At 41.0% G+C, this 17186-nt stretch overlaps 1 protein-coding gene across 1 annotated transcript; it reads right to left on the bottom strand.

The window, feature by feature from the left end:
• Positions 1-6025: 6025 nt before the first annotated feature.
• On the bottom strand, positions 6026-10257 carry FOXA1 (forkhead box A1). Its single transcript, XM_040411989.1, has 2 exons — positions 9819-10257; positions 6026-7840 (listed from the first exon to the last, which is right to left on the bottom strand). Exons 1-2 carry the CDS (start codon positions 9888-9890, stop codon positions 6638-6640), a joined length of 1275 nt encoding a protein of 424 aa, XP_040267923.1. The 5' UTR covers positions 9891-10257; the 3' UTR covers positions 6026-6637.
• Between the last annotated feature and the right edge of the window lie 6929 nt (positions 10258-17186).

The raw sequence follows: 17186 nt of genomic DNA, 5'->3' as shown, positions 1-17186 counted from the left end.
GAGCCACAGACACAATGGACAGAAAATGACTCAATGGGGCAGTTTTACTAATCCTGTAGATGGTGTAAGCATAGCCCGGCCGTCTAGACCTGCACCAGATCTATCACAGGGGCTCAGACTGGATGATGAATGTGGTGCAGAGACAGACCGTTTTCTCTGACGCTATACCAACTACTGCTTGGCTTAGTGTGAGCAGGAATTTTATGTCAGAATTGTGGTGCAAAATGTTTCATCTTAGGTCACTCCCTACTGACTTCTATAGTTTTTTAGACCTGCACAGGGAGGGAGGGATATTAACTGTGACCCTTGTAAACAGTGGTATCTATATATGTCATCTGTCATTGTAATCCCACCTGTAATGGTAATGAGATGACTGCTGAGAAGTGATCGCTACAGAACAGTAAGGATGCATTCACATGTGCCAGAATGTATTTACGGACAAATCTGCATCGTGAATAGTTCCCCTTATATTTCTATGGAGGTTACATCTAAAAATCTGTGCAGCTATGATCCAATTCGGAGACCATGATGTATTTTGCGAATCCCAGTTTCTCCATCTATTTCAAAATCTGCAGTAAACTCTTAACAAAAAAAAACACACAAAAATGTTTTTTGGTTTTTTTTTCGCCATGTGTGAGGACACCCTAATTGTCAGATTATTATTAGGCTTAATGATCAGTACGGAAACTGGAGGATTTTAGGATTTAAAATAAATACATGTTAAGCATAAAAACTTGATTTGAGCACAAGGTCATTTTCTGCTGAGGCATTCCCTTTAAAGAAGCACTCCGAGATTGTGTATAGTGCAGGATAATACATTATTAAAAATCAGGTAGAGGCTCTTGTGTATTCCCTGTTTTATTTGATGTGCAATTTGTGGCTTGTCAGACATCATGATTCCCTCTTCCCTTCGGATATGCTTTTTCTAAAGAATCCTAAATTTGCCATCATGCATAGAGGGGGGGGGGGGGGCAGAGTCTCACTGCACTGCTCTGTGTAGGGGCAGCAAGTAACAAGCCAGTGAGACGCTGCTACCCCCTCACACTGCAGGGTCTCTATGTTCTCCTATGTGATACAGCTTGAGGTGGGAAGACTAACTAGTGTGAAGCTACATCCCATAGAACTACACTGGAGAGTCAGCACACACAGATAGTACAGACAGTGTGAGTCAGGAGGTTCTTATAACCTGAGCTAATTACTGTATACGCTTACCTATTCTATATCTGTGCTGCTGCTCCTTTAGCTAGGGGAGACATTATATCAACAGAATGCAGGCATATACATAAGAAGGTGGAGTGGGGAGAGGTCTGAGAGCTGCCAGGAGGGCCTTTACTGGTGATGATGTCATCCTGTAGGTCACAGGAAGTCAGCCACAGGGGAGAGACGGAGTTCCTCTTTACACATTACAGCAAGGAGTCAGACTTCAAGTCATATAACCTAGTTGCCATAATGAAAAGGTTCAAAATGTATGGATACTGAGTTAGGTTGTAACAGATTACACTAGAATGCAGTAGGGGAGTTAGTAATATATGTAAAAAAATAAATAAACCAGGAGTACTTCTTTAGGGAGCCCCAATGGTTCAGGTCTTGAGAGTTTCCTATAGGAATGGGAGTCACTGAAGTAGCAATAGTAAATAAATAGTCTGGACAAAATTGGCGCAGGACCGTTTGGGCCTTGAAAATCACATGGCAGATTTGTTGCAGAAATTTCTATGACGGTCCCATTTATTTGAATAGTGTTTCCCCCCAAATGAGTGGGGATGATTTTCAACTTCTGTAAATAATCTGCTGTGTGTGAATACACCCTAAGGGTATAGCCTAGGGATTCAATGGGAAGACATGTAGAAGATAAAAATAAACCAGCTCACCAACTATGAAAATGATCCATGCCCTCATGATCGAAGGATGATCCAGCACGCGGTAACATCCGTCTTCAGGAATGAGGCGCTAAAGCCCAATAGTTAACATCTAAGGCCCGCTTCACATAAGTCTGGTGATCCGGTTCAGTTTCTCTCCACGTGGTGCAGAAAACGATTGATTGAAACGAGATCTAGTCCTGTAGTTTTCTATGGGATTGTTCACATTCGTCCAGTGCGAAAAAAAAACTGTCCGGACACAAGTGACTTACAGTATGAGCACGCAGCCCTACTTGTGTCAGGTACAAGTGGCCTTAATCCTAGCATAGTTAGTAGTGTTATGGAGGTTACAGCCACACAATGCAGCCGGATGAAATCTGTGCCTTCAAATCGACGTGGTTCACAAATTGTTTGTTAGTGGCCGGGTGATTGTGCAGGTGAACAGCAGTCGGCCACGTGGTTTTGTGGGAAACACTGCTGTTTACGTTCAAAATGGTGCAGCCACTAATAATCAATATAAAAACCAGTCTGCGATAAAATCACTTATTGGCCACATTGTAGCAGCAGCTGCTGGGTCCTACTACTAACCATGCTAGGACATGCTGGGTCCTACTACTAACCATGCTAGGACATGCTGGGTCCTACTACTAACCATGCTAGGACATGCTGGGTCCTACTACTAACCATGCTAGGACATGCTGGGTCCTACTCCTAACCATGCTAGGACATGCTGGGTCCTACTACTAACCATGCTAGGACAGTATGATGGGTCCTACTACTAACCATGCTAGGACATGCTGGGTCCTACTACTAACCATGCTAGGACATGCTGGGTCCTACTACTAACCATGCTAGGACATGCTGGGTCCTACTACTAACCATGCTAGGACATGCTGGGTCCTACTACTAACCATGCTAGGACATGCTGGGTCCTACTACTAACCATGCTAGGACATGCTGGGTCCTACTACTAACCATGCTAGGACATGCTGGGTCCTACTACTAACCATGCTAGGACATGCTGGGTCCTACTACTAACCATGCTAGGAGATGCTGGGTCCTACTACTAACCATGCTAGGACATGCTGGGTCCTACTACTAACCATGCTAGGACATGCTGGGTCCTACTACTAACCATGCTAGGACATGCTGGGTCCTACTACTAACCATGCTAGGACATGCTGGGTCCTACTACTAACCATGCTAGGACATGCTGGGTCCTACTACTAACCATGCTAGGACATGCTGGGTCCTACTACTAACCATGCTAGGACATGCTGGGTCCTACTACTACTAACCATGCTAGGACAGTATGGTGGGGCAGGTGTGCCTGAAACGTGCAGCAGTTTTCACCACCTTTGTGTCCATCCATATCTATCTGTCTATGAGTCTTATATCTAACTTTCTAATATCTATCTGTGTGTAAGTCCATCAATCTATCCATGACCATATCTATTATCCTATCTATCTCATATCTATATCATTAGTGATGAGCGGCAGGGGCAATATTCGAATTGATATTGTGATATTTTGCGAATATTCGCCATATATTTGCGAATTTGAGAATTCGCTATCTCCAGTCATTATTTTCTTGATTGCAGAAATTGTTAATTGAAGAAAATTAACATTACGAAAATTCGCAATCAACACTCCTTCTAAAGTCGAAGATATTGCAGCCTTCTCACTGGCCCATAAGCTAGAAGCAGGGAGGGATCATGTGTACTGAATAAAAAAAATCTAGAATATTCGAAATTATGAATATATATCACTATATTCTAAATATTTGTGATAAAAATTCGCAATTTTAATATTCGTGATTAACACTATCATAACTATCTAATGTATCATATCTATTTATATCATATATCTATAAATCTATCTCTTCACCCCTCTGTCACCTAATATCTATTTACATCATATCTATCAGAAGACATCAGGGTTGCACATAGCAGAGGAGATGCACAGGACATCCCAGACACAGTGTAGGTGATGCAGTCCAGCACCCCCTCACCTCTGCCTCCCTCATATCACACAGAGAACCCTGTCCCTCTGATATTTCTGGTTTCCAATAGACCCTTTCTCTGGACTGTGACTACATGAGGATTCTTACAGTCTAGCAGCCTGTGCCCGGCCACAGAGGGATATCCTCAGCACTGCAGAGGCCGGGAGCAGATCCCCTCTCCCCTGCAACCTCCCAGCCTTCTCTTGCTGTCCCAGCTGCAGATGCAGTGAATGGAACCTCCACACCAATCTGTCCTCATGTGGTGAATGGAACCTCCACCCGCTCTGTCCTCATGCAGTGAATGGAACCTCCACCCAGCTCTGTCCTGATGCAGGGAATGGAAACTTCGACCCGGCTCTGTCCTGATGCAGTGAATGGAACCTCCACCCGCTCTGTCCTCATGCAGTGAATAGAACTTCCACCCCGCTCTGCCCTAATGCAGTGAATGGAACCTCCACCCGTCTCTGTCCTCATGCAGTGAATGGAACTTCCACCCCGCTCTGTCCTCATGCAGTGAATGGAACCTCCACCCCGCTCTGTCCTCATGCAGTGAATGGAACTTCCACCCCGCTCTGTCCTCATGCAGTGAATGGAACCTCCACCCGCTCTGTCCTCATGAAGTGAATGGAACCTCCACCCGCTCTGTCCTCATGCAGTGAATGGAACCTCCACCCGCTCTGTCCTCATGCAGTGAATGAAACCTCCACCCGCTCTGTCCTCATGCAGTGAATGAAACCTCCACCCGCTCTGTCCTCATGCAGTGAATGGAACCTCCACCCGCTCTGTCCTCATGCAGTGTCCTGTCTGTATTTCCACCACTTCTGTTGGACAGATGAGACGAGTTTTTCATTTCTTGCAACTGGTTATCTAAATCCACTGCAGCCATTTATCTCAGATATCAAATAATAACAAATAGGTAAACACTCAGCTCTGCTACATCTCTAGGGGCCTGCCTTCATCTGAAGAAAACATACAAAAAGATCGCCCATCATTACATTTGCTTCCCCCTTTTTTGCAAATAATTCATATATTTAATTTCTATTCGAAAACATGATTTTTCTCTTTTTAGATTGTTATAGTGTTCTCTGTATTTTTCTGCTGGGTTTCTCTTATTAGTGCGTTTATTTTAATCCTAATTGTATTGTTTTTTTCCTTGCTATTCTTGCATCCATGATCCCTACTGTACCGATAGCTATTTAGCTTTTGAGAGACTACAAATCCCAGCAAGACCGTTAACTATGAAAAGCTAAATAAGAAATATAATTCATAAATAATACATATAATACAAATAATTCAAGTTGCACCAACTATCCTCCCAGGTTAATAAACAATTTAATATACTTAGATATTGTATTGTATAATGTTCAGAGAAATAGCAAAAACGATAAGGAAACGTACCTGTTATTCTCGGGATATTTTGTGATATTTTATTTATTTTCTAATAATTATAATATATATATATATATATTATAATTATTAGAAAATAAATAAAATATCACAAAATATCCCGAGAATAACAGGCAAGTTTCCTTATCGTTTTTGCTATTTCTCTGAACATTATACAGACAATATCTATGTATAGACATGTATGTTGCACTATATATATAGATATAGTATTACTAGGTAAGAATACCGTACATCCCAGCGTTATTGCCTATGCTTGGCTGTGGAGATGTAATGTACACGTCTATGGGTCTATGTATGTGTATAGCCGTGTACACACAATACTAATAAACCGCACGGCAAAAAAACCTTGGAACACAGACTCAGTTCTCACGTCTGCATTTATATCTTTCTTTTATTTATTTATTTTTTTGTTTTGTTTTTGCTTTTTAAAAATCAAAATATTTTAATTACAATTCCATTTATAAAATTAAACTTATTTTGAACAATTTGCTTATTTTTATTTTTTATTGAACCATTATTTAAACCATTTCATAAGAAAACCAAAGCGGGTGTGGGGAGGAGGAATACATGCAATAAATTACGAATATCCGGGGGGGGGGGAACGAATAATCATCTCCATAAAAAAAAGAACCCAGTAAAAACAATAAAGAAAAGACCCCCTGCTCTCACTTGTCCCACTCCCTTGGGGGGGGGGGGGGGGGCTATAAAAATCTGTATGTATTGTATAGGAACAGCTAGGTAGGGCGTGGGGTGACCCCAGTAGACTCTTGTTTGCTCATGAAGTGACCTATGTTTTTTTTTTATTATATATAACACTATAAGAAATAAAATGCAAACAAATACAATAAAAGGAGAAAAAATCATTTCTAGCAAAGCTAAACCATCAGTGGGACGTTTTACTGCCAGGCTTAAAACCAGCATAGCATAGCCTCAATATCCAGTTATTCTTCCCAGTAACAAAATGAAATCCAAGGCAAGGTCACCCAAGTAACACAGACCTGAAGCAAAGTAGAAATGTAACTTTTTTCACAGCACAAATGTCCTTCACAATTTTGGAGTAACTATATATATATAGAAAACCATAATGTGATTTCTTTTTCTTTTCCAATTATTACAACCCTCAGTATGTAAACTTGTCTAGAAACCGATAGACATTTAGCAATATATACAGGATAGACAGTTTCTTTAAATACACCCAGTGGCAGCTTAGTTGACCTCTGTGCTTTATATTACATGGACAGATCTCCAAAAACTGCAGTTCTTCTCTTTCTCATAATAATTCTTGTGAAGCAATAGGTTAATAGAGTAACAGTCTCAGAACAGTTCTACAAAGGTGGTGGTGGGATGGTGTTTCCATCCCAGTCAGGGGCGATTAGGATGTATTAAGGACTGGCCTGGAGTAGACCCCTTGATAGTATGTTGGCTCCAGTGCTGAAGGTTCTATACTCCCTCTTCCAGACATATTACTGCCAAGTGACATGCCTGGCAGGCCCCCACCATAGGAATACTGCTGCAGGGCCTGCTCATAGGCTTTGTAGTCCAGTTTGTGCTGTTGTTCAGAAGAAGACATCAGGTTGTTGATGGAGAAGGGGTGATTGAAGGAGTAATGGGGGTCTCCTTTGAGGTGGAGGTGGGACTCATGGACTAAAGAATGAGTTGTGTGAGAGGGTAAAGGTGATGGACCACCTGCTACCTGCGGCTTCATATCTCCATTAGAACCACCGTGGTCCAAGGACTGTGGACTGCTGGATGGGTTAGACATGGAAGAATTGCTGTCCATCTGGCTGGACTTACCATGCACCCGATGTAAAGGAGATGAAGAACCAGACTGGTCCTTCCTGCCATCTTGCCCCCCTTTGCCACCCTGCTGCTTCTCGCATTTAAACCTCTTCTGCCTACGGAGATAGCAGCCATTCTCAAACATGTTCCCAGAGTCCGGGTGAAGAGTCCAGTAGGAGCCTTTACCAGGTTTATCTGGGGACCTGGCCACCTTAACGAAGCAATCATTAAAAGACAGTGAGTGCCTGATGGAGTTCTGCCACCTCTGCTGGTTCTGCCTGTAGTAAGGGAAGAGGTCCATGATCCACTGGTAGATCTCACTGAGGGTCAGCATTTTGCTGGGGGCCTGCTGAATGGCCATGGTGATTAATGAGATGTAGGAGTAGGGTGGCTTAGCATGGGGGTAACTTCTTCGGAAAGTTTTAGTGTCTCTGGTCCTGTTTATGTTGGAAGGGGCATAAGCCATGGGGCTCATGCCTGAGTTCATGCTGGAATAAGGGCTAAGGCTGTTCATGGAGGCTTGCTGGGCCGACATTGCATTCATACTGGTAGGGCTGAGAGCGGTGCCCATTGTTGGCACTCCAGATCCCATGCCATTCATAGCGGAGGAAGATCCAGCACCCATTCCAGACATGCCACTGGGACTCAAGCCTGGTGCTAGCCCCGAGTTGGCATATGACATGTTAAAAGATCCCGGTGTCATGTTGTTGCTAGAGCTCATGTTATTCATGGTCATGTAAGTGTTCATAGGCGCCAATCCTTGAGTCATGTTGTTAACCGGGACTGAAGAATAAGCCTGGGAATACAGCAAGAAAAGCAGTCAGAACATGTCAAAATGTAGTAAACCATCAATATATTATTATCAGTGCACTTTATCCAGGAGTCCTAATACATCGTATCCACTGGCTAAAGACACCTGGTGTTACCATCTTTAAGATACCTGGTGTTGCCATCTTGCAACCTGTTGTTACCGTTTTACAAGATACCTGGTGTTACCATTTCCAGCATAAATCATTTTTTAAGTATTTATAACTCTGATACTTATATTGTCACCCCTCATAAATAACCAAAAGACTCAGTTTTACCTCTACCCCTATATCAAATAATTTAGTGTCAAAAACACAGTTAAATGTTTATGACCAGAAAGAAGAAAATCCTTCTTTTGTGTTATTATTACTACTATGATTATGAAGAATATATATATATATATATATATATATATATATATAGAATTATTAGTCTTTGTTTCATTTTATGGATAATATATTTACTCCTGTACTCTCTATGTATCCAGCATCTAAATGTATGTAGAAGACAATACAATGAAATAATAGGTGGCCCTTATGGAAAAATTAAGTTTCTATTACTAATGACCTGACCACCCCAGTTGCCCATTATCATCCTGTCTGGTAAAGATTATCCATTCACCTTCCTTGTGTGTTTTCACCTCTATACATTGAATGTCTCATTGTTAGCTAATTCACAGGTATACAATGTAATCTTCTGACTCCAGATAAATGTTCATTAGACATTGTTCCATGCTGGAGTTACATTGAATATCCTATTGTGTTTCACTTACCATAAACTATAAGGTTTTGGGTTGAAGATCAGGTATAGGTAACAATGAATTGTTATCATTAGGGTTAATTATCCGGCTCCCCTTACAGGAGAAGCCATTGAGATTGTGCTCAGTAATTCTGGGCACATTCATGAAAGTTCTAAAGTTTCAGTGGAGGATGCAAAATGTAGTAATAATAATAATAACTATTATTATTACTACTGCCATTTTTAAATATGGTCAGAACTTTAAAGAGTAAATCCATATGGGCCTGAAGATTCTCCTAAAAAAAGGTTGATATTTTGTGATGGTCCTTATTGTGTCTCCAGCTCTTTCTAAGCCTGTCACCATCATGGCTCCTATAGCAAATCCACTAAATTATATTATACCCGAAGACTGATCACAATGGGATGTTGGGTATAGTCTGTGCCATGAATGTGTTTATCACTAAACATAAAATTGGGAACCTATTGTAAACCCTATTCCCTGTACAGGAGGGGTGACCAGACTTTTTTTTTTTTTAACTACCACACAGATTGGAAGTTTTCAGCGTTTATTTCTATGGTTTTTCTGTCAACCTACAAACTTGACCACTACAAAAATCCTTCATATTATATTATACCTGAAGACTGTTTACAAGTATAATCTATGAGATGATTGTAATTATCACATAGCATAAAACTGGGAACCTATTGTAAGCCCAATGCCCTGTACAGGAGGGGGTGACAAGACTTCTTCTAAAGTACCTCAAGGAAGTAGACGTTTTCAGCTTTATGGTTTATAGATCAACCTACAAAGCTGATCACTATGGGATCTTAATGATTGCTTCCTTTTAGATTAGGGTCAGCCAGAAGAGCCCTCCTATTAGCGTCTACAAGACCAGAGAAGAACCTGGCTGACAGATGGCTAGACATATATTCTAATATTCCAGGTGGTCCAATCTGAAGGGAACATAATGGCTTCACTTATATCCCAGGTGGTCCAATCTGAAGGGAACATTAATTTTTGGGAATTTATACACTGCTGAAAAGGATCCCTTTAGGGAACAAACTTTGAGATGCGGCTATTAACTAGAGGAACTGGTTCCACCTCAAGGTCCTACCTATCTGCTCCTAAACTGAAACTACACGAACCAGTGCTTTTAGAAGGTCGGGAAAGTTGATCTACAAGTCAGTGGATAAGTCTTAGCAGTAAATATAAGGAATCACATTCTTACCTCCTGAGTCTCCTGGTAGTAGTTGCTCCAGTCTGTTGTCTCATGTCCTTCCATTTTTACAATTCCTAACATCCTGGATCCCAAGTACCTAAGTGAAACATTCAGACCTCTAGTCCAAGAAATGGAGGTGGGAAGAAGCAGTAGCAGCAGTTGGGATGGTGACCAGAAGTGGTGGTGATGAGCAGATTGACAGGCTGCTCTGCTCTGTCCCCGAAATCAAATGGCAGCAGGAGGGGAACTGGGAAAGTGCAGGCTGAGCTGATGTGGATCTTACGTTGAAGAAGGGACTTCCCTCTTCCTTCTCTCTCCTCCTCTTCTTCCCTCACTCCCTCCTTCCTCACACACGTCTCTCCATGAGCTGGCAGAACCTTGAAACATGCAGCACAGAGAGCTACACCTGTCTGGCACCCATGGGAGAGCAAACTGAGCAAAGTTCTCTAAAAGGGAGGCCCCAGGTATAGAGATGTGTATCCAGGTGACCCACCCCATGACTAATAGCAAGCCAATGGTGAGGAGAGGTGAGGAACAGCCTCCTAGTCCTGCTGCATGCCCAAGACCTCAGGCTGGGCACAGATCACAATGAAATGTAGAAAGTTTTGTATTAAAAAAAGGGGGTTGTGGAAACGGAACTATAATAAAACATGACAATAATAGCAAAGATTAAAAATATAATACGAGTAATAACAACAATAAACCACATAGTTGTAATAATAATAATAATAATGATGATGAAAATACTAATAACAACAATAAACCACTTGATATTACATAGGTGTATTTTATTATAAACGTGTAATCATAATATTAAACAATAGACTTGATAATGATAATAAATAAACAATATACATAATAACGGTAAATTAAACTGATTCGTACATATGTATATATAGTTGTGTAAATAATTATTATTATTATTATTATTGTTATTATTTTACTACCTATATTTTACTGTATTTGATTCGCATTATGTTATAAAATATTATTGTTTTTATTCTATTACCTATATTTTATTGTATTTAATTTGCATTATGTATTATGCAATCGTTTCGTATTGAATTACCTGTTTGCCAGTAGCATTTTATTTCCTACACGTGTGTTTGCATCACTACCTCTAAAAATCCAACCCGTCCATATTTTTCATCTTTTTCATATTTTGCAGAAGCCGAATTAATACGGCTTAATGTCCATCGGGGGTTTGTGGCACTACAAGTCTCAGAGAGTTTTCCTGGGAGTTTTATTCAGCAGGCAGCTGTTTAGGAACAGGGGAAAAGACCTTCTCTAACAAGGGCACCACCACCATGGAGAAGACGCAGAGCTTTCTGTAACTGTTCTCACAGGGCAGAACACAAATATCAACCGCAAACACACATCATCTGCCCCAGCACACCATTCACACTGAACGGCCAGGGAAGGCAAATAGATGCAAATTCAGGATTTATTAAATGGAAAGGTCAGCTCTTACATCAGGAGATTTGCATATTTTTGTTGCAATTGTGAAGGTCTCAGCTGTGAGGGGTTTAGTAACATCTGTTACACCTTATATACATTATTTGCAGAAGCAGTATATTTTTTATTCATTATATATATATATATGCAAAACATAGTATTACATTGTCCACAGCATTGCACCATGTGAATTTATTTAAACTGCATATATATTTATGATATCATTTATATATTGTTTGTCATATATATAAAAAGTTTAAGCAAGTACAATATCTCTCATTTGCTTGATAGTGTATATATATATATATATATATATATATATATATATATATATATTTATATATCACAAATACTTATACTATCCAGCATGACAGAATTTTAATGTATGTTTTTATATATAACAAACGATATAATAAACTATATAAAATAATAAATGAATACAATAAGGTGAATATTCCTATCATTTTCATAACGAATCATTCTCATTGAAATCCATTTCATGTTCTAAATAAAAACATCAAACTAAACTGAACAGATCCATCTTACCAGCAGTAATTGTAAATGCCATTCCTATTATTTTCTCCAACTTCAATGATTCATATTTCATTTATTTCAATGAAAGCTTTCCCATGGGAATAAGAATGATTTCAGTCCCATTTCCAGTGAAAAAGAATAGGGGCTGACACTTCATTGTTTGTTGACTCAGGTGAAATAAGGAGTTGACACAAAGGCTGACGATTTACAGACACACATCCATACTAACAGTAGTCTCTGTGGCTCAGGACTGCCATTAACCCTCTGTGCCCCTGGAATGATTTCTCCACCTGCAAAACTGGACAGGTAGAGTGCAGTGTGGATAATAGATTTGTGAATGCCCTGCGATATCCTTGTCTCTCCAGAGGAGAAAAATCTGATGGTGATCTTAAGAATAAGCATTTAAAATCAGGGAAGCCTGCAGAAGCCCTAGTTAAATGTTAACTGGGATAACATCATAAATCCCTTAACCCATTTTCTCCTGAATGTCTCAAGGCTAAGAATATTTTTTTTTTTTTTGTATGTGTGTAGATAAATATCCCATGCCACCTATTTGTGTGCCCATACTGCCTAATGTGGTGAATATTGGGCAGGATTTATAATAATTAAACCCAGACCCTTCCAACCACAGGGGCCTTCAAGACATGGAGGAGCCTTCTGTGCTCATCCGTCAGCACCAAAGGTTTGAACAAAAACTGGCATGTGGAGCACTTAAGTTTAAGGTGCAGCTCTGGCACCTAATAGGTTAATGCAAACAGAACTTGGAAATACTTAAAGTATTTTTTTTTTTACTTCAATTTATAATGCAAATACCTTCTCTAAAGGGTTACCTCTGAACTATTTCTTAACCTGTGCCCTTCCAGAACAGCGCCATTGAGAGATACCATAGTTCTTCTAGGTGATATTAATTGCATTTTCTTTGTATTTTTTTTCTTTTTCTTTGATGTATGTCATATAGTTAGATTGAAATTATTCATATTATTATGAAAGAGAGAAAAAAGAAAGAAAATACAAAAATACTAGCTCTAAATCAAGCATATGGTTTAGTAGTTCGATCAATTTTAGTTGCTAATAGTAAAGCGCAGACCACTGTGTCACTAAGGAAAACCTAAATCATGATGGGGGACATTTATACAATGTGTTGTAAAAACGTCACATCTGTCGGCGCACGTTTTTAGTTGTGCAAAATTTTGCAACTTTTGGCCTCCTGCGCCTTTCCGAAGGGGTGTAGGATTTAGGCCAAGTTTATTTTTTAGATCACTTTAATGTCTCATTTATCTTTTAAGACTTTTTAAGAAGTCGCAGATCCACGCCAGGCGTCCCCCTGTTGTACTTTTACTGATATAGGCGTAGACCACATTGCACTTGTGCCAAATTGATTATTACTTTGCGCCAAATATAAATTTGGTGCAAGCGCGCACAGCAGCTCCAATCTAGAAACTGACCTCAAATCCACCTACAATGATAAATTCCCCACTAGGCGTATGAAAAGTGACTTGCTTTATTTCCATTACCCTTCGCATGGGTCTCGTGATCTGGTTCAGTTCCCCTTCGGCGTGGTGCATAAAACTCTGGAAGGAAACGGAATCTAGAAACCATCCCATAGTTTTCTATGGGATCATTCATCTTCATCACTTGTGATGCCAGAAGTCAAATAGTGCTGATAGAAACGCCCTGCACGCTGCGTTGTCCAGTCAATGGACGCCGGATCTGTGCACTACATATATATCCGTTGTGTTCGACTCCGTCGCATCTGATATATGAGCACCCAGTCATAGATGCAATAACTTCTCACTACCTGTAGGTGCGACCTGCTTCAAGACAATTCAACTGCTAAGTTTGCAAATATTTATCTTGAGAAAACACATTCTAAAAATGATCCGATTTTAATAATATTTCCCTTTTCCATTCAGGATGAGGTCATCAGAATGATCAATAAGAACGGAACTCCGCAGAAATTTCATTGTCTGGCCTTGTCAGTTTCATCATTAGGTATGGGACGTGTCATTAATATTGGCGTATCCTGCTGGTATGATACATTTTTATTGATAGACATTAAGGCATATATGGAAAGACATATTCTAGACCAGGGGTGGCCAACGTTACAGACACAAAGAGCCAGAAAAAACAATCGTATGACTGCAGGGAGCCACAAGCTATCCGTTTACACAAATATGCGTGCACACGACATTATTACTGCAATTGAGTTATCAAACATTTCAAAGTAATGTAGACAACTTTAGTGAGAGTTTTGGCAATTTTAGTTTTTCACAATTTGTTTCAAGTCTGGCTTGTATTCAGTCGTTGCTGCTCGAAGCAATTCTTTCACATGCGTGTCAGTAAGAACAGAGCAATGCTTTGATTTGACATGTTTCAGGGTGCAAAAAACAGATTCACAAACATAGGTTGAGCCAAACATTGACAGAAGCTTCAGTGCAGCTCGTTTTACATTGGGGTACTTCACCATAGGCACGATTTTCCAAAACTCCAGGGTTCCCTCACTCAGAATTGACCTGAGTCGGTCATCTTCCGAAAGTTCAATCATCTCAATTTGAGTTGTTGCTTCATCTGTCACCAGCGGGGGTTTCAAACAATCTGAATCGGCAGCAAAAGGGTTAACGAGGAATGTCATTTGTGGCCTCTTCAGTTGTAGATCCTGGAATCTGTCCTCAAAGGTCTGTTGTAGGTTTTTTCAAGAAGTTCTGCGTAGTAAGAAGTTCTCCTTTTTAGGATCTCGGCAGCTTGGGCACTTGCATTTGCCACAGAGGGGAAATGTGTTAATTCTCACTTTCTCAAATGAGTTTTAAAAAGCTTGAGCTTGGTTAACAAATGCAAAAACAGTTTGCACTAGATCGGGCAGCATCTTTAATTTCCCTTGGAGCTCAAGGTTGAGTCTATCCAGGTTGGCGCAGCATGTCCACCAGAAATGCCAGATCCAAAATGCTCTGCGAATCAGAGAGCACAGGATAGTCTTTGTGTTTTTCTCCAAGAAACAACTCTACCTGACTCAAAAGTTCCAAAAAATGAGATATCAGTATTACCCTACCTCTTGAAAGCCACCTTACAGAGCAGTGAGGTGGCAAATCACTGGGAAGGTTCTCATCAACATCTGCAATGAGATTTCTGAACCGTCTGTGATTAAGCGCATGAGTGCGAATAAAATTGACAATTTCCAGAATAGGCATCATGACGTGGTCTAAATTTAGCTCCTGATGAATTATGCGATGAAATGTCCAAAATTCTGGAAAGCGGTCATCACATTTACATAGCCCGACAAGGCCATTCACAGATCCTTTCATAGACGGTGCTCCATCTGTGGTTATGGCTGTGAGTTTTGATAATGGCAAATTTGCCTTTTCAACTACAGTCATCAGGGTCTCTTTCATATCGATGCCACGAGTTCTGTCTGTTAACGGGAGAATATCAAGTAGCTCTTCTTTTATTGATACAGACCGTACAAAAATTGCCAACAGAGGCTTGTCTTGTATATCAGTAGACTCATCCAGTGCAATACTGAAATACTGGCATTTCTCAAGGTCGTAGTACCGCTGTGTTTAACTGCACTGTTAATGTCTGATATTCTGTGTTCGACTGTACGTCGTGACAATTGGAGGTCTGACACCATTCGTTTCAAACGTTCATCTTCTGGAGACAAGATTGCAATGGCGTCACTAAGGCAACTTTTCACAAATTCCCCTTCATTGTATGGTTTTTTGGCGCCAGCGATATTCCATGCCAGTTGATAGGATGCAAGAGTGACAGTTTCTGAATGTTTTGTAAGTTTCTTATAGAACTGAGTCTGTTGTTCTGAGTGGCGGTTCAATGCATTTAGCTTGTATTTGCGAAGTTCAGTACCTGCCGGAAAGTCGTGGTCCATTTTAGCATGTTGTGAGGCAAAGTGGCGCGGAAGATTTGAAGCTTTGAAATGTGGTTGTGATGTCTGGCATATCAGACAGAATGGCTTCCCTTTCCTCTCAATGAAAAAATACAAATCCTCCCACTCCGGTAGAAATGTTATGTGTTCATTTTCATATTTACGCTTGGCTTTATGGTGGGGGCTGGCTTTGATTTTGTTTGGATTCCTAGTTTTGTTTGGATTTCTAGTTTTGTTTGGTTTCCTCCAATTATTGTCCGTCCTATGTAAGACACATCTAGGTTTTAGAGGAGAAAAATATGAAAAAAAAAACAATCTTCATCAGACCTAAGATAAGACTCCCAATCCTCATCAGACCTGCAAAATAAGACCCCTAATGCTCAGATGAGACATCACAAATCAGACACCCCCATGCTCAGATCTCCCACAATGCTCAGACAACCCCCCATGCTCAAATGATCTGACATGGGGGGGGGAAGATGTGAGCATGGGGTGTCTGATGTGAGCACTGGGGGGCTTATTTTGTGGGTCTGATGAGGATTAGGGGTCTTAATCTGAGTACAAACTACAGATTGGCATGGTATTAAAAAGCAGGAAATGCTCAACCCCATATGCAGTGGTGCATCTATATCGGGGGAGCAGATCCTGCACTTGTGGTCCGCTGCTAATGGCAATCCCCAGCAAAAATGCATACAATGGAGGATGCCTGGACCACAAGTACCACAATGGACATCCTACACAGGATAGCAAATGTGTGGATGTGATAAACAGTAAAAATAATATAACAATAACTGAGACAGGTGCACCCTGCGGTCTTACTAACCCTCATACTGGTGTAAAATTGAGAGATTAGCCAACATATCCTACTTGGAGGACATGTCTGAGCCCGAGCCTAATCTGAACTCATACTACCCCCATGTCAGAGAAGACCCCCATGCTCAGTACTTCAATTTTAAAAACAAAAACTTGCATCTCCTAATCCGTGCCCCTGTACTGCTCTGTAGAACCAGGGTGCTCTCCACAGTGACCTGATGTGTAGATGCTCAGATGACACCCTCATGCTCAGATGACCGCCCATGCTTAGACGACCGCTCATATGCTCAGATGACACCCTCATGCTCAGATGACACCCTATGCTCCGATGACACCCTCATGCTCAGATGACACCCTCATGCTCAGATGAAACACTTATGCTCAGATGACCGCCCCATGTTCAGATGACCATCCATGCTCAGATGACCGCCCCATGCTCAGATGACCGCCCCATGCTCAGATGACCGCCCATGCTCAGATGACCGCCCATGCTCAGATGACCGCCCAGATTACACCCTCATGCTCAGATGACCGCCCCATGCTCAGATGACCGCCCATGCTCAGATGACCGCCCCATGCTCAGATGACCGCCCATGCTCAGATGACCGCCCCATGCTCAGATGACCGCCCATGCTCAGATGACCGCCCCATGATCAGATGACCGCCCATGCTCAGATGAACACCCAGATTACACCCTCATG

The sequence above is a fragment of the Bufo bufo genome, chromosome 11, assembly GCF_905171765.1.
Source record: "Bufo bufo chromosome 11, aBufBuf1.1, whole genome shotgun sequence".
Taxonomy (NCBI): domain Eukaryota; kingdom Metazoa; phylum Chordata; class Amphibia; order Anura; family Bufonidae; genus Bufo; species Bufo bufo.
Note: the sequence above shows the minus strand (reverse complement) of the source record. Positions and strands in the feature narration are given on the sequence as shown.

Bases quoted from the DNA above. Each gene is read 5' to 3' on its own strand.
- FOXA1 (XM_040411989.1), bottom strand. From the start codon at position 9,890: ATGTTAGGAATTGTAAAAATGGAAGGACATGAGACAACAGACTGGAGC. The intron at 7,841-9,818 runs GTAAGAATGTGA...CTGTATTCCCAG, and splicing joins ACTACCAGGAGACTCAGGAG to GCTTATTCTTCAGTCCCGGT.